Source organism: Motacilla alba, chromosome 11, assembly GCF_015832195.1.
Source record: "Motacilla alba alba isolate MOTALB_02 chromosome 11, Motacilla_alba_V1.0_pri, whole genome shotgun sequence".
Lineage (NCBI taxonomy): Eukaryota > Metazoa > Chordata > Aves > Passeriformes > Motacillidae > Motacilla > Motacilla alba.
In genome coordinates this window covers 17887353-17912385 of record NC_052026.1, presented here as the reverse complement: position 1 = coordinate 17912385, position 25033 = coordinate 17887353, and the positions used below count along the sequence as shown (strand labels likewise).

At 40.1% G+C, this 25033-nt stretch overlaps 1 protein-coding gene across 1 annotated transcript in view; it reads right to left on the bottom strand.

Moving 5' to 3' along the window:
* USP10 (ubiquitin specific peptidase 10) overlaps positions 1 to 25033 on the bottom strand; it is a 47855-nt gene that overhangs the window by 10455 nt on the left and 12367 nt on the right. The window contains exons 2-8 of the mRNA XM_038147982.1: positions 17799 to 17867; positions 14659 to 14704; positions 9102 to 10127; positions 3497 to 3588; positions 1866 to 1975; positions 1381 to 1436; positions 104 to 207 (exon numbers count right to left, since the gene is read on the bottom strand). Coding sequence (XP_038003910.1) covers positions 104 to 207; positions 1381 to 1436; positions 1866 to 1975; positions 3497 to 3588; positions 9102 to 10127; positions 14659 to 14704; positions 17799 to 17867 — 1503 coding nt within the window. The remainder of the gene's footprint in view (positions 1 to 103; positions 208 to 1380; positions 1437 to 1865; positions 1976 to 3496; positions 3589 to 9101; positions 10128 to 14658; positions 14705 to 17798; positions 17868 to 25033) is intronic.

Sequence of the window (25033 nt, the reverse complement as noted above, 5' to 3'; positions counted from 1 at the left end):
AGCTGATTTTAGTGGCATTTGAGCAGAGCCTGAGGTTTGGCTTTGCAGAGTTTTAAGGACTGGGACTCCCTGCAATGCACAAGTCAAGGATTTGAAGTCCCACCTTTTCTGACAGACTTGACTTTATAACCGTCAAGAGCCTGTAAATGTAGGTTGGTTCAAAGGCAGCTCCTGGTCGGATGTCTCTCACTATTTTATCACCTAAAGCTGCAAGGTGAAAGAGAATGAATGTAAGTAATAATAAATAAAAGGTTTTTTACCTTATACCTTAATAGTCTCTTCACACATCACTAGCTTTGGAGTCCAGCACTTTTTTTACTAATGGTTTAATTGTAATTTTGGGGTCTTGAGCTCAGAAGTTTTAAGACACAACTCTTATTGCTTTAAAACATATCACCCTGCATAAACTCACAGATAGTCGGGAAAAGTTTTAAGAAGATTAACAAGAATATCAACAGCCATCATTAAAAAAAAACCTTTTAGTGCTATTTGCATTTTTGCATTTCTTTTGTACTCGAAGAACACATCCTTAAACCTTCTGTGTATCTGCATTTCTAACAGATCCCTTTTGCTCCCTGCAGAATAAAAACCTCAAGAGCAGCCTGACAAAATGTTCCACCTAATGGCAATACAAGGCCTCAGAACTGTACTTGAAAACTACACAAGCAAATGACCTACAAGTAAAATAAGTTGCATAAGCCAGTAAGATTTGTTTCACAGAAAGAAACCACAGAAATGTCTGAACCGTTTGGAAATCACTGGAACAACCAGCTCCTCCTGATATTTCCTTATCATGTTACATAAAGAATAGTTTCAGGAATGTGCTTGTTTCTACAAGTTTGCAATACAACAGATTTGGCTTAAAATTAAGATTAAACAACTGAAACCTTCAAGATCATTTATTTGCATCAAAAAATATGCTATTTCTCACTTCATAATCAGCACTGAGCCTAAATATGTATTAGGAGAAATCAGATACGTCTCAAGTTTTCCCACTGGAATGAGAAGCCAGGATAATATTCCTGCAGGCAATCTCCAACTGCTTAAGGGACCTGTTATGGGCCCCTTTTGTTCCAAATCAGTGAGCGTTCAGGATTTAAGGAGCAGAATTGAGCAATCTGATAAACAAACAGTTGGAACTACGTAAGGAAGGAAGTGAAGAAAAATAGAGGGAGTATCAATTGATTTTCTTAGAAAGGGCATGTTCTTAAAAGGCATCTTCTCAATTAAGTGAACCTTCAACTGTTCTTATTGCACTTCTACACTTGGTGCGCCAAACAGAAGGAAAAAATCCAAGGTGCAACACCTCCCCCTAAGCAGATCTTTACCCCAAAGGCTTCTCCCCGTCATTTTCTGCTTTGTGCCCCTGCTCCCACTCACCTTGCTTTGCTTTAGGAGGTACAGGCATATTAGTGAACTCATTCATTAAACGAACACTGAAACAGAAGGGAAGCAACTGGACATTAACACTTAGAAGAACAAATAATAAAATTAGCAGATTGTCATTCTGACTGCCAAAACAAATTAAATCAAAGAATATCACCACGAAATCTGGGTGAAGTTCAGACATAAAAATTCACTGATCATTGCAGTGAAACCCAGGTGTTGGGCTGGTCCTTGCACCTCTCACAGTTCATTTTTGCACATTAAACACTACACAAAACTGATACTCCCAAGGCAACAGGAATGCTCTTCCTTGACAATCCAAGCACTTGTAAAACATCAAGTTCATTATAAAAGTCACTCAAAAACACATGAAAAACCTCCGGACACATATCAGCTTCTATCAACAGGCATTGTTAGGTATTTCTGAACGAGTTTAGCCAGATCCCAGAGTTGGATTCCTTTTTTCCCAAGCTACTTACAAACTGTCTAGCATTGGTGTGGAGGTGCACGGCCTCTGTGATTTGGAATACATTGGAATGGACTTCATTAAATGATACATTGGAGGGCAAGCAACCAAGGCCTGCAGGGTCTATGCAGTGGCATTAAGGAAATATGCAGAAAATGGCATCTGTGTATTAACCAAATACTCAATTATATGCAAAAAAAAAAAAAAAAAAAAACCAGAGCTGCATTTTTATTAGGTAGATCAATCCAAGAATTTAACTGGAAAAGAGGATGAAGCTTAATCACAACATTGACCAATAATGTACAGAAGTTGCATTAAAAAAACCCCCAGCATCTTGGAACATGCAGTCATTTCACTGACATTTTAATCATGGCAAAAACTTTAATTCATGGGTAAGGAAACATTTCATCCAGAGCAGGAGAGGAAAAAAACTTTCATAGGAAAAACTTTAGAGAATTAACCATTTGAAAATTGGCAGGAGATAACCTGCAACACATTTTCTGAGAAGAATGGAAGAAACCAGCTGAAACTTAAAGGTGCTGAGTCACCCCTGCAACCAAAGCAAAACCCACTGAGACGTGAAACATTCTGCACTGCAAAGGGTCAGGAGCAACCTGGAAAACTCCAGGTATGCTGGAAGAATGATACTCTCAAAACATCACAACTTGGTGAGAGCAGTGAACAGAAGAAATGCACTAAAAAACTGGAGGGGAAGGGAAATGACAAAGTAAAGCATGGATCTTAACAGATGAAGAGAGAGATTAATTTGATTCCCTACAATGTGCAAAAACTGAGTAATAAATTCCAATGTAAAACTTTAAGATTGAAAAAATGGGAGTTAAGATATATAGTAAATATAACCAAATGAGTGCAGAACTGGTTATGTAAGATAAAAGCTTTATTTAAGGCAGTCATTGGCTTAGAAATAGTTTATTAGGATCTGCCATGGTCAGTCTTAAAACTGGTGTTAACATGTTTCACTAGCAGTATCAGCACTAGAAGTATCCCAAGTGTCACCTCGCTGACATGGGAGACAATTTTTCTTAATTATTAACATTTTTATTAATATCATAATATACCATGGAGGGAAGGTGCTTTCTGTTCCTCAGGGTAAAAGTTATTCTTGCTATTCCAGTGTTATTCTCCAATTCATTAAGAGCAAACTCATCTTCCATATGTAAGCTTCTAGTAGGATTAATTTAAATTAAATGAGACAACAGTGACAACCTGCTCAGCACAAACCCAAATGATCCACTTAAAACTGCAAAACAAAGCCCAAGTGTAAAAAGAGTTACTTCAAGTGCAAAAGAGAAATAACCATTTAAATGGATGCACAGAGTCATGGGGAAACACTGCTAGAAATCACAAGGGTTTCAGTCAGGAGAAGTTACAGCTCTGAAATATTTTGACACAGGTAGAAAACTGCAAACAGGATTGCAGGAGAACACTGCACACCGGGTTCAATGATCCAAAATCCCCCTGGATTTCTGTCTGCTACACTTCAACATTTTAACCACAGGAGCAGGATCTGGGAAAACAAAACACTTTTATAAAATACTTACCAGAACAATCCAAAAAAACTCTGACAGATATAATATAAAAATATCAACTTAAGAGCATTATTTTTTTCCCAGGGAAGGATACAGCATTGATGTAGCACCAGTTTCCTTTGTTGATCAGCCCTCGGGGTTGCAAAGACACTGGTTTATGTATTAGTCTTACATTTTCCAGTATTTCTGCAGAATGAGAAACAGTAAATTGAGCATCAACAAAACTCTCGTGGCCATCAAACAAATATCTGCTGCAGCGTTACACAGTAATTCAAATCAATGAACATGATTCCCAGAACCTTCAGCAGATGATTTCCACTCCATTTACCCACTGCTCCCATTCCAAACCAGACGTTTCTCTTCCACCGAAGATCCCGGGATTCAGATCAGGAGATGCTGATACGAAACTGATCACTGTCATTCCAAAGCAAGACCTATAGATTTGGGTGTTTGTTTTCCTAAATCTAGATATTTTATTTATATTGCTACATAGATACATACACAGATATAAAATGCCATTAGCTGGAATCACTTGTCACCAGTTTTATGAAGTATTTCCCACATTCTCCTGCTTTGAAGAGGGATGAAGCCAACGCAGCAGTCTCAGTTCAGAAGTTTCACCATCCACTATTTTACAACAAAATCATCTCAGGGCAAGCACACAGACTGATGTGCTCTGCTCTTCAGAACACGCTGTTTTATTTAACACTTACAGAATCTATGAGATAACAGCTTACATAATGTAATTCCTACTCTTTCCTGCTTTCAAAACCCTAGTTTAAAACTCAGAAACCACTGCACATTAGTCTGTCCCAGTTATGAAACCAAGAGCAACAAAGGGAGCTTTTCCAGGAATCCTGACCTGTGATTTAGAAACCTAAATAAGAACTGTTCAAAGAAAATATTGGAGCTCATATACTTTAAACTTGCAAAATAAGGTGTATACAAGACAAAATGCGAATTTCAACTAAATATAGCAATTGTTTACCAGTGGGGTTAATTTTTTAATAATAAATGTGAGGGGCTCTAAAGCTCTGACATGCTGTAACCTGAAAGAATTTGAGCTGTTCACTACAGGACTAACAAAATAAAATAACATGGTGTAGGTACAAAAGCAGAGGTACAAAGCTGAAAGTAAGCAGAGATGGCAGAACTGCAAAAAAATCCACATCCTTCTATTGCCAAGATATCTCCCTATCTACAAGATCATATTTCCTGCAGATAACATCAGTTCTAAGCAAACAAAATTGACCAAAAAAAAAGTTTAATTCAGTTGTCTATTACATAAAGAACGTGCCACCTGAAAGAGCAGACAACAAAGATATGCAAATGAAAGATGAGGCACCACAGATGAAGAATAAGATTTTTTCTAGTGAAGGCTAAAATACGTTAATAAATTACTGCTAAAGTACTTCAGAATGTATTGTTAGAGCAGCAACATTTGAACTGTGCTCACACACAATATTTCTCTTAACATAATTCACCATTGTTGCAAATAAGGATAAAAGTAACAGAAAAAGTTTCTATTTTTCATGTCTATCAATACCTTTTTACATTAACTCTTTTCTTCCCCATTTTTGCATCATGCTCAATAAAGATATTAAGAGGACCTTTAGCATCCTCTTGTGGTCACAAAGCTGCTTCGTGAACAGGCTCCAGTGCAATTCCTGGGAGTTTTGCTTCTTTTAACAAAGACTTGGGTTTGTCTACAGCAATTACATCCAAGAGCACATTTCCAGCTCACACCTAACACACAGTAACTAAAGAACTTTTACCAGGGTATCAGAAGAAAAACAGACTTACAACCGTGAGAAAATGTTACAATTACAAAACCTGATGGAAAGCTCATGTCATTATCCAGAAAACTTTTTTTTTGGAAGGTACTGACTTGTGAAATGAGAAAATGTTTAGATACTTCTGTTGTAAACAGAAAGCATCTTGCTGAAGTTCATTCATTGGGTTTTGTTATTACAATTACCTCTCAATTTTTTTTTAACAAGGTGATCTCCTAAGAAAGCAAACCCAGAGTTTAAGGCAAGAGAAGCCCCCTGGATATGGTGTCCATGCTGAAGAGACAAGGGTGGTTACAAGTCAGGAGCTGAACACTTGGCTTAAGGCCCTGATTTAGAGAATATTGTCTCTTGTCACTCTGATCTTTCCTCAAATCTGGACAATGCCCAAAAAGTCCCAGGAAAAACACTGCTGGGTGACCCTAAACAAAAACATTTCTGTAAGAATGCACCAAAGGCTGCATTTCTGGAGTTTATAAAACTCCCAGACCCTGGGTGTCTCCACAACTCCTTGCTCTAGCATTCACCTACCTTTACAATGAGAAAGAAATCTTCCACTATAGAACACTGGAACACCTTTCTTACCATCTGAATTAACTTCATTTTACCACTAGCCTTGGCAGAACTGTGAATCACCATCTTCTTTACGAATTTGTTTTGTAAATTTGGATTTACAACCATGGCCACACCAACAATATCATCTGACACAAATTAACTCTGAATATTTCATTTTTGCCCACATGGTTTTTAAATCTTATTTCCATTTTTGCTGCTGCACCATGAAATTTTCCTTCAGAAGGAATGCCCAAAGACTGCCATTGCATCAAGTCCTCCACAGCAACAGCAGAATTAGTTCTTTTCCATGTATTCCATGTCAACTGGTACTAACACACACTGGGGAAAAGGAACTTTGTCTTCTTCAGCTGCACTGAAGACGCTCATCAATTCCCTACAACTTCCAGATCTTTTTCTCTAATATGTCTACCATTAGTTCTTCACCACGTACTCTCATTTGGTTTCTGTTCTGGTGCCTTCCATACTTGGATTTATTGGATTCCCTTCCTCCTAATTTAAAATCATTCCAGATTTAGTCAGATCTTACAAGTTTCTGTTCTTTGATTCATCTGCAATCCTGCCCGCTGTAAACAGATTTTATGGGCACTGTTACCTCCATCAGCCACAGTGAAAACACTGCGAGAGAACATGATTCAGAATATTGTTTTAGATTCTCTCACTGCAATTTTTTCTAAGATCACCAAAGAAGAGTTATAAGACTACTCAGAGAATTGGTATTTTTCCAATCACTTATTTCCTTAGCTTATTTCCAACACTATATAAAGCATTATTATCAGGTTATAATCGTAGGCGACAAACTGTGAAATGTGGCAAGTAAAGCCTTGAAGACTCTTTTTACCAACATGATTTATAACCTTACTATCCCTTAGATATTAATTATTAAAATGTTTGTCCTAGCATCTAAATTAGGCTGTGGAACACAAATACTGCATTTGTCCCTTTCTACACAGCAAGTGCAGCACCTGCACAGCAAAGACATCTTGGACACTTGCTAAAATTACCTCTCCTGTGTTTGTTTCTCCTCAAGATCAACATGAAATTTGTCTGTTCTATTTATTTTCTAGTCCTGATCATCTCCTTACCTTGTGTAGCTTCTGTCTTTGAGGCTAAATGAACCACAGATCTCTGCAGGCTGAATTAAGCAGCATTAAATTATCTTCAGGGTGCCTGTGAATCATTAACCTCCCTTGCAATAACTGGTGAAATTAAAGTACAGACCAACAGTTTGTGCCTGGAAAAGCAACTTTTCTTGTGTGCTGAGCACCTGTTCTAAATAAAAACTGTGCAGAAGGACCTTGGCATTCCAGCATTTGATTGGTTAATTTTGCCTGCTAACTCAAGATACTTCAGGTGTAGAGTTTACCTGTGTCCAGCACCCCATGCTACTTGTGGTCAAAAATTCATTCCCACCGGCAGGAGCTGAAGCTGCTGAATTCCCAGCAAATCCAACAGAGGGATCTCAACTCAGCCACGGGGAAAACAAGGAACAGGAACACACCTGACCAACACACAGACTCTCACACAGTGATGATCACTGAGGCAGGAGATGTGAAATTAGATATACACAGAACAGAGCAAATGATCTGCCTGGAAATCATGAACTGGAATTCTTGTAACACATTTTTGAGTGTGGGTGGATGAACAAAGCACTCAGGTACCTGTTTTTCAAACAGGACAGAGAATACTCAAGTACATATAATAAAATTAAAGAAAACACCTTTTTCCACAGAGCAGAGCACTGATCACATAGCATTCAGATATTCAAGTAAACATTTTACAACAAAATCAGCATCATCTGAATTACAGGAATTGCAGCAATAACTCCTACTAAATCAGCTACAATGAGCAGAATTCCTTTTATCTATACTCAGATTACTCTTCTGCCCAAACAGCAAGCTAACAGTGAAGGTGCAGAAGAAAACTGGGTAGAAGTTTCATTTGTATTTTACTACAGTGAAGACAGAATAAAAAGCTCTGCTCCCACCTGGTGGCAAAAAATAGTACAGAAAGAGTGAAAGTCTAGAAAGTTAACTTACAGCTGGGACAACTTAGACAAGAGAAAAAACCTATTCCATTTATGGCAAGCAATCCTACCTTTATGATGGTCACAAAAGTTTTAAGTTAAAAATCATTACCAAATGATAGCTTGAGATTTTAAGACAACATTCTCCACATGGGTTCATACAGACTCTAATCACCTGCTTTTATATATATATATATTGTTTTAATACAGTGTTTGTGACACCTAAGTGAAATATACACTGAAATATAAATTATTCTGACAGCTTTTCTCTCAACAGACAATTCTGAGTAATGAAACCATTGCTGAGTAAGGAGGGGAGGAGAGGCAGCACACAATTCTGGGCACTCTGGACATCATCTCCAGGTCAGCTTCTGTCCAGAGTGGAAACCTGACTTGAAGCTGTCACTTTCAAAACAGCATTGTGCCTGCAAATTAGCTTGTAGCATAAACAGCAGGACTCTGCACAAAGCCATCTCACACACTGACCGCTTCACAGATTTAAAATAATTACTTTGGTTCCAACACTGGTGAGTCAGCGACACAAAATGCACCCAAGCTGGGAGAACTTCACCATTCCAGGCTGCATCTGCACAACCAGCCTCCTGCAGTTTCTAGCACTTCCCATTAGGACCACAAATATGACAGGACCAAGAGTCAAAGCTTTTGTATCACTCAATCCCTGTCCTGAGGCCCCCTCTGGACAGCTCCTTAGGGTTATTCTTGAACTGGGAACAGCGAGCATTGGTTATAGATAAAGCAATACTGTTTATAACAGTTAAATTGGAGGGACAGACCCCTCAAGAAGCATATTAGTAAATATGGTATTTCCTAAATTGAAATTTCTGAAGCAAGACCTATGTAGCCATTACACTTGAACTGCTGTTTAGTGCCCAGGAATTTCAGCTACTTTGGAATAAACATAGTAATACTGTTCTTGTAATGAAATACTACAAAATTATAAGTACTGGATAACATAACATACCGTTTTCTGAACAAACCTAACATACTCTCCTTTTTGTCACAGCACACAGCCTATTTGAAACCACAGATCACTTCCACAGACTGTAAGACAAGTTGTTTGACAAGCAGCAATAGTTTCCCTGTGTCTGGGATAATGACATGGCAATGCCTGGTTGGAATGTTTACTCGGGGGGATACAAACTGGCTCATTCAAATGACATCCCTCATGCAGTGTTTGAACAGTCAGCTCGTTACCGGAGGAATGTTCTCTATCAATATTGCACACTCCTGTTTACAAGCAGAGCTAATACCCTCGCAGTGTAACATCCACTCGTGTGTATCAACTATACCTGCAATCTTTATGGCTACGGGATCCTCTGAAACTGGAACAGGTCCCTCTTTGACTTCAACCTGTTTTTCAGGGACCAGAGGAGATGTGGCAGGAGGGGTATACTTAGTCTCAACATAGACCACAGATGTGGAAGCAGAGGGCTTGGAATTGTGAAAAAGACTAGCCCACGATTTCGCAGGCTGATTAACAGGGACTGATCCTGCAAGCGGGACCGTTGCCTCAGTAGTAGGTGAAGCTTCCTCAGGCTTAGCTTGGTCTGAGTCAGTGCTTTCCACAGTGTGCAATTCTACCCCATTGGCAGCTGTGTCCTCACCAGAGGATTCAAGTGTTTGTCCATTAGTAACGCCAAGAGTTTCAGTAGTATCAGTACCAGCATAAGCCTGTACAACAGCTGTCCTTAGGGGGCTCTCTCTGACGGCCTCCGAGGGGAGGCAGAACTGTTCAGAATGAGCAAGGCGGCATACCTCGGGCTGCCCGGCAGTCCTGCCGGGGGCTGCGGCGCCGGGGCCGGGCTCGGCACACGCAGCTCCGGCCAGGAAGTCCACGGAGCTGGCGGGGCTGCTGCAAGTCCTCGGCGTGGCCAGGGAGGGGAGGTCTCCTGCCAGCTCCGTGTCCTCCGCGCTCAGGCTGTTGAGTCCCGCGGCCGAGGCGTGGCCGTTCACCAGCGCCTCCGGGGCAGCCACGCCGTCAGGGACATCTTCCAAGTAACTGTAGTATCCAGGGGGTCTTTTTTTCTTCTTCTTCCGCTCCCTCTGCCCGAGGCCCCCAGCCAAGGCGTCGTTTTCGGCGTTGGAGCCGCTGTCCAGAGCCAGGGTGGGGTCACTGAACTGGCAGTCAATGGAGTTGTAGTTTGTGTCGTTGAGAGCATCATCTGGGGTTTTCTGAGCAGGTGCACAGCTGAGAATGAATTCTGGAGCCTGAGGATTCAGAGTACTTGAAATACTGTAGTCGGTGTTATTTAGGACAGATGTCTGAGTCTCAATAACTTCATTAACACCAAATTCAATTCTCTGGTACTCTTCCCCTGGACAAGAGAAAGCAGATCTCAGTCAGAGAATCACATTGAATCAAAAAGCCACAAAAGCAACAAAACACTCCCCTATTTTGCCATAACTCAAACAACTCCCCTATTTTGCCATAACTCAAACAAAGTACGCTCCCAAACAAGAGGAATTCTCATTCTCAACCGTGACAACTTTCAAAAGATCATTTTCTTAAAGATAGCAGAGCATGATTCAGGTTTTCTCAACCAGAGTTATGTAATTTCCAAATCACTGCAGAATCCTGCACATAATCCCAATTAAATTCCCCTCATAAGAAAAACTATTAAAGTCCAAGGTCTATAGGAATAATCTGTATTAAATTAATTACTGGATAATTGCCTATAAGATATGGTGTAAGACTTAATTCCACACTTTTTTCAAGCCAGTCTATTCAACTGACAATTGCAAAATCCAAGCTTTTGCCTTTTTAACTTTCCCATATGTAAGGTTTGCTTTTTGAGGAGCTGGGTTTGGTTTTTCTGGTGTGACTTATCATAACCAAACATTTATCATAATCCTTAATAACTGAAAAATATATTTATTAATTGCATGGAACACTGCAATTAAAGTTTTTGAGCCTCCAGGCTCACTTATAACTTCTTGTTTTTATCACAATTAAATGTATTACCATGTGAGAGTAATGATATACATGAATCCAGGATTTTATGACACAAAATACAACACATTACTCAACATAGATCAGCGTTCAACTTGTACACAGAAGTTGTACTGAAAATTTATGAACAGTTTTTTTTGTTTTATTGATTTATTTATTTGCCCTGGAACTAAAGAAATATTCTTATGGCAGGCTGCAGTATCACAAAATATTTTCAGTCACCACGTTCTGCAATTTCCTGAAATTTATTTATTGTTATAATGTCTGTGTGCTAAGTGGTAACACTGAATACTTCAGCTGCAACTATTTCTGTAACTACTGAGTAAAGATATGAAATTAATTAAACAGTTTCAGGAATTTTGAAGGTAAACTGACAATTTAAAGCTCTGCAGGTCTTTATGATATGTATGCTACTGTTTCAAAGACACTGCATTTCAATATTTTGTGTTTCCTCAATTATAGGGGTTAAAACACACACTTTCAATTTTTCAGACTTACTACAGAACCAAACAACACTAGGCATTAATTCCAAAAGAATTAAGTGGATAAAGCACTAAACTTTAAAGATTTTGTGGAACTTACATTATGCATGACATCAACAAATACATATTTTCAAGTACATCACAGACTCACTAAAAATGAGGTGGATTTTTTTAACCACAACAAAAAGCAACCAACAGTTCCCAGAAAAGAAGTTATTCACACACATAAGGAAATAATCCTCTGGGAAAACAATCTAGCAGGGAATATTTTGATATATGATTGTCAATATAAAAGTTTTGCAGTTCTGGATGTTTTCTCGAAGAATTTGCTAACAAATATTTTAGCTCTAAAAATGTGAAAGGAACAAGAATCTGCATTTTTTAATATCAAATGAGGAGGTACAAACATTCAATGCATGTTGATGTCTGACTTGTCCATGCAATACCAACATATTATGATTTAATGAACAAATTATAAAGATGTTAATTGCTTTTCTGCATTGATCTATTAACCTGACTAAATGAGAAGCAAACAGGTCACATATCAACTTCAATCTTGCTGCCAGACAGGCTAAAGGAGACTTTTTTAAAATAAAAAAGGGTAAAAATACCACACCCAACTGGTTTCTCTAAATGATCTTAGGAAGAGAGTGAATTTCAAATTTCAAATTTCTAATTTCTAAATTTCTAATTTTTTCCCCCTCTCCTTGTGAGAAAACATTTTTGACACCTTGTCTGCCGTTCACCAACCACTTCTGCAATCACTGACGAGCCATCAGCACCCAGAAGAGAGGGCTGAAGTTCCTTTTTTAAAAATCAGCAGCCTGGAGCCAGGGAGGGGGAAGCTGTGCCTGGTGTGCACACGGAGAGCTCAGGCAGCACGTCCTGCTCCGGGGGCTGGCAGTGCCACAGAGCCTGAGCTGGCTGTGCACACACAGCTCCAAATTGCTTCATCTGAGTGCAAATGCAAAGTTTTGGGGGCTTTAAGGGATATAAATCCACAATAAAACCATTCCTCATTAGTTCATCTGTTTATGGTTCCCTCTACCCTTTGTTACAACAGCACAAAGCACAGGCAACAACTGGAAACACCCAATATTCCTGTAGCCTTGAAACAAATGAATTACTGGGCACATTTCAAAATCCCTACCAGTTCAAATAATTAATGACTACTTCTTTTTCAAAATCTGAGTTGAAGAAAATAGCAATTGCTTCAGACCAAAGAATGTGGTTCCCCTCCATGGGCGAGTCAAGTCTATCAGAGGCCAAGGTAAAAGCTGTCACCTCTGTACCCCTGTCCTGCTCCTCTCTCCCCAGCAAGCTCCCAGCACTTGTGTGACCCAGAGCTAACCTGGCAAAAAACATCATCTAAGGGAGCTTTTTTTCGAGTTTTGGTGAATTTATCAGTTTACTGTACACTAAACAAATCACAAGAGCCCGCTCAGGGCTAGTGGGGAGCAGAAAACAGAACACGTCCCTTACAGAACATCACAGGCTGAAACCTTGCCAAGAGCAGAACTGATGTTGTAGCATTTAACACACAAATTAGGAAGTTACAGCTGAGCAATTAATCTTTGTACCTTACAGCAGGATGAGAACAATAAATACCAGTAGCTACTGTACAGTTACTCTGTGGAATGACTGGCAGAAGCTCATTTGCTGTAAGATTGTGTCAAGTTCATTTGAGAAAAATAAGAGGTAATTTTTTTTTCTTATTTGTTTTGACTTTCCGCTTTGCTTCAGGGCATCTTTGTTTCAATCTAGTTCACAGCTCTATTTCTGAATGGACTGAAACAGATCTCTGTGCCATGAACAACATGGCACACATATTGAAACAAGCACCAACAGATGCTCCAAGGACAGTCTGTGTACAACCCCAGAATCTGTGAATGCACAGTACTAATTAGTGTGAACAGAGTTCTGCATATTAGAGCTCAAGCCATGATTTGATTACTCCTGGTAAGTGTTAACAGATATTCTGATTCTGTAATAAAGTTAAACACTGAAAATAAGTACAGAAAAAAAATGAAGACTACGGGGAATGGTAACATGGTGTGTGTCATCATATATAAATATAAATATTCTGCATAACCAAGCATTCCAGTTTAGTTTGCACAGCGTCCTATGCAGCCATCACAGTGATAAGGTGCATGCACAGTACAGTGCAAGTTTGTTAAAGACATTTTTCAAGCAAAACCTAATTTGCTGTCATTACCTAATCTCAAGGCTGGGAGGGGTTCTCTCAAGGTCTAGGAATGATCTGAAAGACATTTGTACAAACCATCTTTCTTTATGGCTTGTGAACATTAAAATCTCAGTCTGAAAGAACAAAACTTAAATCTAGTTAGACAAAGAAATATATGACTGGATGCCCCTGTCACCAACAGACAATTCACACCATATGGTCTTTTTAAAGAACCTTTCCAACTCCTATTTAGAACTACTCAGGGTCCTAAACTAAATAAAACTCCTCAATTGTCAGAAGTGCTGCTTATCTGCTCTCAAATGAGACCTGTGGTCCTTCTTTCTGACTGCCTGTCTTGTTTACCTTTAAAAGGAAGGCCAAAGTCCGTAAGCACAACGATCAGGGGTTCTCAATCACTTATGTGTAGTTTGGTCCTCTTTTGAGCACTTTTGAGCAATGTTCAGTCAGATACTTCCACGATTTTCCAAGGAGACCTGGAGTCATTTTTGTATACATCTGTCTAAGTCTCAGCTTCCCTGCTCTCTGGTTCAGGGAATAAACCAAAAACTGATTTACCTGCTGCTTAAAATTCTGTGGAAGTTTGGTTAAAACTATTCAGAGTAAGGATCCCAGGATAGCTCCCACCTACCTGTCCACTTCTTGCAACTCTGAAGTAAGCTTGTGTTTTAAGAGGTATGGGTTGAGGCAGAGGAGACCTGTGAGTGTTACAGCTTTAAAAGGGGAACTCTATAATCTATTCTTAAATCAAGTCACACCTTCATCAAGAGATTAAAAAAATACCGAACCAGGATTCTCCAGAAAAACAGCCAAGCCAGGCAGAAACAAGAGTCAAAGGGAGCACAGACCAGAGCAGTGCTTGCAGAGCAGTCTTGCTGTAACTGTTAGAAAATACTCATGCTATGGCTCTTCAGCCCCCCTCATCTTCACAGCCACATCCTGCAGTGCTTCCACAGGACTCTGGCTGTGTGGCAGCACAGGGAAGGAGGAATAAGATGCCCACTGTAATTAGCTAAAGTTCAATGCAGGATTTTCAAAACCTCGCATTCAGTAAAGTTTAAAAATCCAACCTGCCTAATATATGCCTGTGTAGGTGCTGAGCAAGCTGTAACAATTGTATTTAAAGAGAGGTTACAGTAAATCTCAGGAAAGTGTCACAAACTTGAAGTTTAAAAAAAAAAATCTTGATTTCTTACCATCATGAAACTTACCTGTGGATTTAATACCACATGAAACTGTTTCATTGTATGGGGGGAGCTGTACAAAAAAGAAATGAAACTTATTTAAAGGCAAAGCAAATCTATGAACATTTCATATCAGTTTCATATGAAACATCCAAATCCTTTTAAAATAACATCATAATTGAGATTTGATTTTCGGAGAGGATGCCTTGAACTCATGCTTCTATATTTATCAAATCCCACACTGCAGCTCCAGGTGTCCTTGCAGATTACCACAAGTACTGAGAGATAAAGATTATCTTGGTTACACACTACAGGCTCACCAACCTCTCAAGCAATCCACCTCCCAGCATCAGCATCTTTCTTCATCAACTCATTTTAGGAGGAGGAACATATCCTCTTTTTAGACAAAAGCTGAAGACAGACCAAATTGGGAAAGGATGAAACAAACCTTTGCACAGCCAACAATCACACCTAAACCTTTTGACTCTCAACCTGCTGCAGGGTGGCCCTTGGAACGTTTCAGCTAAGGTGGGTTCTTGAACACACTGATCAGCCTAAGCATGAAGCACCCACAGCACAGAGTGTGAATAACTCTTGTATGAACACTGCCATCATTTTATGGACCCAGGGCTGACAGAGCCCTTGCCATGGTGTAACCACAGGTGGGCAATTCCTAACCCCCCTCACCTGCCTCTAAAGCTCCTGAGCAGCTGAAAGTGCCTGCAGCACTGGCAGCCGTGGGCACACTGCATTCCAGCAGCTCCTGGAGAACATGGAACTGGTTCTGCCGTGGGAGACACAACACTGAGGGGACAGAGCAGCTTTACCATGCTATTCTAAATAACTCCAATGGTGTAACAAATAAAAAACTTCTTTATTGACGTTTTCAATTCCCTCAGCTATACATACTCACATATCACCCTTTTAATGCACTGCAGACACCAGTGCATCAGAAACAGCAAGAAAAATAGTCCTGAAATTCCACTGCAAAAGTATATTAAAAAAACCACATGCTGTAAATCCATTTATGAACCTCAACACATCTTAATATATCATCTTCTGAAGCCAAAAATGAGAATCGATGGGTCAAGCTCCATAAAAATTTTGAACACAGGTTCAATACAATTTTACTTAGAGCTAAAAAAATTACATTAAATGTCTATAACAGTTTATTATACACCTTGCAATTTTTCTTTTCATCCAAAGCAAAGACCTTCAGATAATAAGATTTTAAAAAAGTAGTCAGCCTCTTGGTCCCAAACATATCTGATTAATCAACAGTGCTTTTGCAAAGCCGCCTTGCTCCACACAACTGGGTCATGTGAAACATCCCAGCCAACAGGTACGAGACAGAACACGTGTCAAAAATGCCACATGTAAACGGGACATTTTAGACAACAGAATCACCAGGTTGGAAGAGACCTTCAAGATCATCCGAGTCCAACCCAGCCCCAACACCTCAACTCAACCCTGGCACCCAGTGCCACATCCAGGCTGTGTTAAACACCCCCAGGGATGGTGACTCCAGCACCTCCCTGGGCAGCCATTCCAGAGCTTTATCATTTTTTCATTAAAAAACTTTTCCCTAATATCCAACCTATATTTCTCTTTAGCTTTAACAACTCCCTTGCCAGAGCGCCCCTTGGGTCTGTGGTTAAGGGACCTCAGAGGGACAGCAGCACACGTGGGGACTGTCCCCAGCACGATGTGTGTCAAACATCACCGCAGCATCATCATCTCTGGCTCGTCCTTCTTGAATTTCACCCTGCCATTTTCAGACCAATTTTTTACACCAATTAGTGTAAAACTAATAAGCATCATTTTTATTTCATCATCCAGGTAATTAAAACATTGAAGTGAACCAGATCAAGGACAAACTTAAGGAACACTGTTTAACAGCTCTTTATATGACAGCTAACCAGTAAGTGGTACAGTGAGAAAATGAAGTCACACTGGTGCGGGTGCTGCAGGTTCATACTTTGAGAACAGCTTTGCACAAGTCAAGATATGACATTTTTATCAGCCCCAAAGTAAGTGTTGAAAAAGCTGATGGGGGCACTTCAGGTGACACTACATGGGATGAAAATGTCCCACTGCTGTGACTGCGATTATGGTGGGAGAACAGCAGGACCATCACAGCTAGCAGGAATTACCTAAAGATCTCTTCTGCTTCCCAGAGCAGAAACACAGCTCTCCCCCAAAACACAAATGCTCTTTTTCCTTTCTGAACTTCCCTCACTCCCCACCCCACCCCATTCCCTGCGTGCCCTTTCATTGTTCAGCAGTTTATTACACTAATTACCCTTGGAAAATTAAGCTACAGGAAAGTAAGTCACATTAACAATGGTTTGTAAACTGTGACAAAAGGATTTCCCCATCTACAGCTCGAGTGTTTGTTTCCTTTATGTTGAGAGGGCAGGATGGAAGCATGACTGAAATGTCTGAATGGAAATGTCTGGAGGAAATACATGGAAATAGAACCAGAGGAAAATTATTTCTCAAGTCTGGAGATGAGGACAATGGGATAAAACTCCTCCCTGTAAAGGAAAATGGTTTCATGATTGTCTACCAAGAACTACAGAGAATAAGAGGCTACAATGCTAAGTGAGTATGTAATGAACTCCAACACACAAAGACAACTGTTCCCACTCTGTGGCTCTCTCTGTCACTAATTAGTTCATTATTAATGCATTTCTCAGACCTCACACACAGCCTTCTCTGTGAGCACAGCTCTGAGGGTCAACAGTGCTCCACCTGGCCGAAAATATTAACAATCCCTGTGCTTCAAGAGGCTCCCGAGAGTTAGAAGCCCACTTCACAACCAAGAACACTGCTGGGAAAGTTCTCAGTATCCACCCCTTAAAAAAAAAAAAAAAAAAAATCAAAACTGAGGTACAGGGCTGGAAAATTCATCATCAACATCCCACCATTACTGTCAGCTAGTCCAGCTCTGAAAGATGACACGCAGAAAGTGGAATTATTAATTTATGTCTAAAAAATGATTTAATATCCCCATACATGGAAAGAAGACTAGTGAATAAAATTTTCAGTTTGTAAATTAGCAAGCCAAGTGAATGACAAATATTTGCATTGTTGTATTTCAAGTTCACACAAAGAGATGGAGCTTTCAAATGTTATTTCTAAAACAAGTTTAAAGTAGATCTTACCTCAACAGAGCATCGTGGAGTCACAAAGAACTGATTAAATTCATCAGGGCTGAACTCCCCAAAAATATACTAAAAATAAAAGAGAAGGATCTTTGTTAAAGAACTATTTATATTCAATACAATTAATAAATTCATATTAAAATCCATCAGGATACTAGAATGCAAAAAGACCCATGTGCTGGGAGTCAGAAACTCTACCCTGCATCCCAACTCCCTCTTGGTTCCTTCCTACATCTTTAGCAAAGAACTTTAGGCTCTGAAAGTGTAAGCAAAGCACTTTCCTTCAAATTCCCACTGGAGGTGATCACAAACTGCTCCTCATGCTGTGACCAGTTTAAAACCACGGTTTGGGTGCAGCTGCATCAGTTGATACAAGCCCCAGGAAAAGGCTGGTTTGCCTTCTAAACCCGCCCCTCGCCAAATGAGAAAAAAACCAAGAAGTGCTTCTCCAGAGTTCTGCTAAATGAGGAGTCACACACGATTGAGTGTACCTGAGACAACTGAAACTGCTCAGGTGTAGGAAAATACACAAAAATCATCAATTCTGTTATTCCTGTGCCTGAAACTCTCCGTAACAAACCTAAGATAAAACATCTGTCCCCAACATTATCTTCCTGCAGCTTTCCAGGTATTTTCCATCTAGATACTCTCTGAAAAAAGTACATAACAAGACCACAAAGCAAATTACACTAAAATGAGAAATTTAATTTACAGAAAACAAAAGATCCCCAATAAAAAGGCCTGAGCTGTCGGCATTTCACAGCACCTGGAAGTTTCTATAAACTTCCACTCCAGCTGTAATTGACCGAATAAAACCCAAACATTCAGGACAGAGATATTAGGACAGAAAGAAGTTAAACAAGGAGCTGCATAAACTGACAAAATAGACAAAGAGGACTGAAAACCTCCACTCCTGGCATAAAAGCAGGTCAGTCTGGCCCAGGACATCACAGCCCCCACTCCCATTTATCTCTGTGCTCTCCCAGGGCCATTCTGGACAATTCTCTGCTCTCCTCCACCCTCCCACCAGGAAAGCTTTTTCAGCAGTGTTGAGTCTTGCTGGTGGAAAATCCTTAGCTTGGCTCTATTGAGACACAACAAACCAGAGTGGGAGCTGAGCCAGAGAAAAGAATTCCTAAAATCTGGGAAATCATCTCTTCTCAAGTGCAGGCTGCTGCCACACTGCATGCACAATAACCCAATCTCAGGATTGTTTTCCAGACTTTAGGTGGTTTATTCCAGTGGAACTTGCTGTTTACATGACTCACAGCCATCTACATTCATAAATCTCAAAGCTTAACTGAAAGCCAAATTCCACAGCAATTACAAACCATCGTTTTCTTACACAAAAAGTGATTTATACACGCACCACTTTCACGTGTGGCAGAGTGTGCCCATTTTACTGGCCTTCAGGTTTTTCAAAAAACTGGTAATGCAATCTGGTTCAGACTACAAACAACTCAAACAGTCAAAACAAACCGGAACATCTGTGATTCAAAGGGTGAAACACAGTTAAACATTTAATGCTCCAAAAGCTCTTCCCTCAGCCAACTGCTGCCCACCAAGGGAGAATCCAACACCCAAACCCAACAGATCCTTCAGTTGTACCTGAGTGGCTTCACAGCTCCTGGCACAGGACTCGGGCTTGCTTTGTGCTTTCAGTATAACCAAGGCATTTTTATTCAGCAACATATGAACTAGAACTTATCATATTCCAAAAACTAGCTGGAGAAAAGCACTTGCTGACTCATCACTAAAATGATGTTTTAGGAGGTATTTTTGATGCCACAGAACAAAACAATCATCTCCAGGGTAGTCTATTAAAAGTTATATAAATCCAACCCTAATTTCCCCATCTAATAATATAATACAGTCATTTCAATTACCCAGCATTTTAGAGCAAAGTATCACAGGCCTGGTACTTCTTTCTGAGCTTTTTTTAATGAGGAAATACAAGACAAAAGTTGAACAAAGTGATCATTAATACTATATTAATTAATTGGTTTAATGGTGTATTCAGATACAGGAATTTGTGTCTATGCAACTATTCCTGTGGAATTTAAAACACGACTTTAAATATTTGCCAACATCTCATCCTGGTCAGACTAAAGCTCAAAAAACCCATCCCACCTGGCCTTGAAATAAACAGAACTTGATCTGATTTGTTTTTATTTACCAATGCTTCACACCAGCATTAAGTCACCAGTTGAAAGATCCCTGCATGATAACTGAGAGAAAGAATGTTTCCAAATAAACTTAAGGCCATGGATAATGACATTAAACCTGCCCAGTTTAACCAACCTCCTCTGCCTCCAGTCAGCCTCACCCTCCAGAAATAACTTCTGCAAGCTGGACAGGATTTTCTACCCTTTCCGAGACACAACTGCGCACTCGAGTGAAAAAGAACCATGATATCACATCCCTCAGCAAGTACAACAACCCCTACCAAAAAAAGACAGGATTCAGAGGGGGAAAATGTATTTTAAGTAATCTGAAAGCTACTGTAACTCCCTGCCTGCTGTCCGTCCGTCCATCCATCCATCCATCCATCCATCCATCCATCCATCCATCCGTGTACCTGGCACTACACAACTTACCTGTGAAAGAGAACACTTGTTTAGTTCTCAAACAGCATCAGCATTGCTGCAGTACTTACCCTGTACCATTAATTCAAATTTTGAAGGTTTTACAGCACCCAAAATGCCCAAGTAATAAGAAATTTTAAGCAAGAGCTTAGACTAAGATCTTATAAAAAGTAGCACACACTTACAAGAATAACCTCATTACCAGCATGAGCTTTTGGGGTCCTACTGGCTTGCACCTTCAAAATTACTCCCCCTAACCTCAAAATTCTCAAAGTTGCCTTCTTTCCAAACTGACAAATAAAATCTAATGCTTGGAACATGAAAGATTTAATTAAATTACTTACATCAGCTACTCACAAGCAGCATTAATTTCTCCCCCACCCTATAAATAACATTTTAACACATGCCAGATACATCAGCACGTGTTAAAGCTTGGCCAAACTCATTTCAGATGGTTTCACTTCCAATTTTAATATTTTCAAGCGTGTAAGAAACACACACTCCTTACAAGTGCATCAGACTGATGCCTTTAATGCCCAGCTAACCTGGCCCACGCTGTCCCCATCTCTGGTCCTGTATGTCACAGCACCTCAAGGTCCCGCTCGGGGATAACAGACAGACTTGACAAGCTCCATGGAACAGTGGGAGTCAGACACAGCCAGCTCAGGGTCAGCCCTGGCGCAGGTGAGAGATTGTGCTGTGCTGGAGATAAGCTGCTTGTGCTGCTCCATCACTGCTGGGAAAGGCAGCAACAGCCTTTCACCTGCACCAACTGCACAGCCCTGAGTGAAGGTCGGGCACTGCACGTGAGCACAGAGCTCACCTGGCCAGGCAGCAACAGCCTATCCCCATCACTAACACAAAATCTGGCACATACAAACCCAAAATATTAACAAACATTACCTGTGAAATCCTGAGATTTAATTAATAGCTCTACACAAATTTTAAGACAAAAAAAATATTATATATATTTCTCTAACACTGTTTAACATTCAGTTATTGATTTCAAAAACTGATTTTCATTTATAGCCTCAGACAAAAATGCAGCTGCTTGAAAATCACGTTAAACAGCAGTCAATGTCAGTGCTCACTCACAGGAGCAGATGCATAAAGCTCAGGAGTTCCAGTCTCATCCCACGACTGAACGTGGAAGAAAACATAATGAGAACACTGGGAGAAAGTTCTGAAAATTTCCAACTGTAATGATATCCTCCAGACTTACTTTTAAAGATACCTAATCCCTAAGAGGCTTAATTCAGTCCCATCTGCCCTCCCTCTCCTTTCAAACCCTCTTTTACAGCTGTCTGTCTGTCCTGGCTCCTGGGAAGGAATCTCTGGCGTTTTTGGGAGCAGGTATTTCACTGCTCCCTCTCCCTGGATGACTGAACTCTGCAGAGCCACCACTGACCCTGCACTGAGTGCGCTCAAGGGTCCCTTAGGACGCCTCAGCCTGGGCAGTTTCATTTTTGTCACACCTTGAAAGCAGTATCAGAACAGTATCAAACAGATCCCAGTGACCTTCCACTCGCAACTGTATAAAAAACCAGACGGGAAATGAAAACCTCCTCTGGGGGGAGGCAGGGGTGCGCGGGAACAATGGGGCTCTGTGCAATTCTCGCAGAGAGGGGATGATACACAGCGCAGCTCTCTCTACCTCTGCTCCCTTTCCACTTCTTCATCAAGGCTACCAAACTTCTCCTCTGGCATGGATGAACACCTCCAAACCCAAACCGTACTGATGGATCCATGCCATCCTGCAATTCTCAGCAGTAACCCAATGTGACCGTTTACCAGAGATGGACAGTGATAAAAACCACACTAAACTCCCCATGATTTAACTAACGTGAGCAAACACACACCAACATAATAAATGCTTTGCTTACGCTGCACAATCAAGAATTTATGTATTTTCCATCCAGTATCTTCCATACTGAGGTTCCATAACCAATCACTTCAAAGAGAGAATTATTAACAAGGGCTGCTCTCCACCCTGCTTTTTAAACACTGGTTTCAACATACACAAGTTGTGAACTTCTGGAGTTTTCAAATGTGAATGTCTTCTTGCAGACGTCACATGTACGAGACCAAGGATGAAAATAAAACTAACAATGCTTGAATAAACCTGAAAATTAGGGCGTTTTAGACAGAATAGAACTAAAATTTTTCCCTTCAGATACTGACACTAACAACAACAAGCACATTAATTAAAGAAAAAACTGCAAAATTAAACATACTTTATGCAATTCTAAAATGGCATCTTTTCTCATGAAGCTGCTGGTGACATGGGTGTTCTAGTACTTCATATTTAATTTATCTGCCTTATTTGCACCTATCGAGATTTTGCAACAAAGTTTGGGCATTGAATGCAAAATACTGTCATACTCTTGGGACTACAAAAAAACCCATACAACTAAATTCTTAAAAATAAGCAAAGAATCAGTTAAAACTGTAGTTGTGAAATGCTTCCTGTACGACTGAAGAGAGAATAAAAAAAGAGCTGCATCTTGACTCTCCAAGTTTAAAATTTTAAAATTACACAAATACTCTGCAGATGAGAATATTCTTAAAAGTGCAGCATTTTGTGAAATTTTTTTTCTACAATACAAGTAAGGAACATTGAATGGATGAGACTATTAAAGCTGGAACAGCATTTCTAGCTCACTCTTGAGCCTCTGGCACCAATTTCCATGTTCAGTCTGACATGCTGCAAGGAATCAAGTTCCCTGTATTGAATCCCTGCCTCCCAACATTAATTCTCTTCAGAAAAATACTCATGTTAAACACCTTCCTTAGAGCAAATCCCAAATCCTGCTGATTGTCAGCCGCTGGTGTTTCCAGTCACAACAAAACTGGAATCGGTTTCTAACTTAATCCCTCCAATGTGATTACAGCAGTGTAACATCCAGCTGCACTCCAGGAGATTCTACAGCACTTGGAACAAATCATTTCATCAATAACATCCCCTTTATATCTTCAAGATATTAGCTGCAGCTAGATTTTAACACTAATTACATAAAATGAATTAACCAAACAGATCTACCCAAGATTTGTTTTCTACCACTCAGAAATGAAAGTCAAAGTACTTATATATTTGTGTAATAACTCTGATCACAAGGCAACATCTAAACTATGCAGATAAAAGCAGCAGCAACAAAACTAATTCCAAGGAAGGGGGAAAAGACCCCAAAGGGTTAAAATACCTGACCTGCAAGCTCTGCCCATGCTGACTGGTTTTTGCTGTGGTCCCCCTAACCACTTTAAAAAGGAATGCTAATGTTAGCCCACTGCCTGTAATGCAATCTCCACCGGTGTTCCTGTCGAGCAGCACGAAGGCTGTCCTGGAGGAATAAAAGGAGGGTGAGTACGTGTTCCACAGCTGCTTGTCCTAGAAAAATAGGTAGAAATAGCACTGCTGCTGCATCATCATCCTGGGATCACCTGTGCTACAAGAAAATGAAGTGTCAACTCTGGCTTTCAGAAAGCATTAACGTGGCTTTCATCTACCACCCAATAGCTTCAGATCTTCAGTCAAATTAGTTTAAGCTGCAAATACTCCCACTTCAAGTGCTTTTCCACAAAGGAGTAAAAAATACAGCTTTCACAGCTGGATTATTCCTAGCCACCACTAAATGTCTCAGCAGAAGGCCAAACAAGTCAAACTAGTTTACATTTGAACTGAAATGATTAAATAGCTGATGTATACCCTAAGCTACACTTATATATATATTATATATATAATCTTGGCCACCGAGTTACTCCTACAAAGTGGACTTACTCCTGCAGCTCTGGGATAGGCTGCAGCAGAGCAGGAAAAGGAAGCATTCAGACAGAAGTGTGTTTTCTGGCAAGGAAAAAAGGGCACATGCATATGACTGCACTCGGGTTTTATTAGCAGAGAAAACACTCTCCCATTAGTCATCCCTGCAGCAAACAAGGCATTGCTTCCTCACCCTTTACTTCTCTCCCAATTTCTCAAGGTTTTTTAATGGAAAATGTAGGAAAAAGCAGCCTTCCCACAGGTTGTCCTTTCCTTTGAGCTGAAATTCATCAAGTCTTACTACACAGACGATTACTTAACTGGAGACAAGGTTCTACAAACTAACAAAGCTCAAGAAACTTATTACTGAAATGCTTAAAAAAGCATGGACAAAATTGTGAAACTGAAAAACAGGTTTGCTGTTTGGGCTTTTTATAGATTTTGAATTTGCACCCAGCATCCCCTAACCAGGAGCTATGAAAACCACTGGCCATGTATTTACAGCTGTACCACAGCCTGAAGAGTATTTCAGGCAAAGCATATGTCAATATACCCTCTTTACAAAAAAATAAAGTCAACTTTTACAAACACAAACATATGCAAATAAAGCCACACTTGAAGGTGGAGCAGTTGCATATTAAAACTTTTAACAGCTGAAAATGCAACAAATCACAAGCAAAGCCTCAGTGAAGCCGCCAGTCCTTTATCATTAGCCTGCAGCTCAAAACTAGAACATTAACACGTCTCCATAGTGCCTGGAGAAAGATCAGAGCTAGGTAAATGTAGGTCACCTAAGCCCATGAGTCAGTGCAACTCTGCCTGCCCACCACTGAAGCTATCAAAGGCTCAAAATATAGTGCATGACCAAGCCTTTCCTTTTTTTTTTTCCTCCC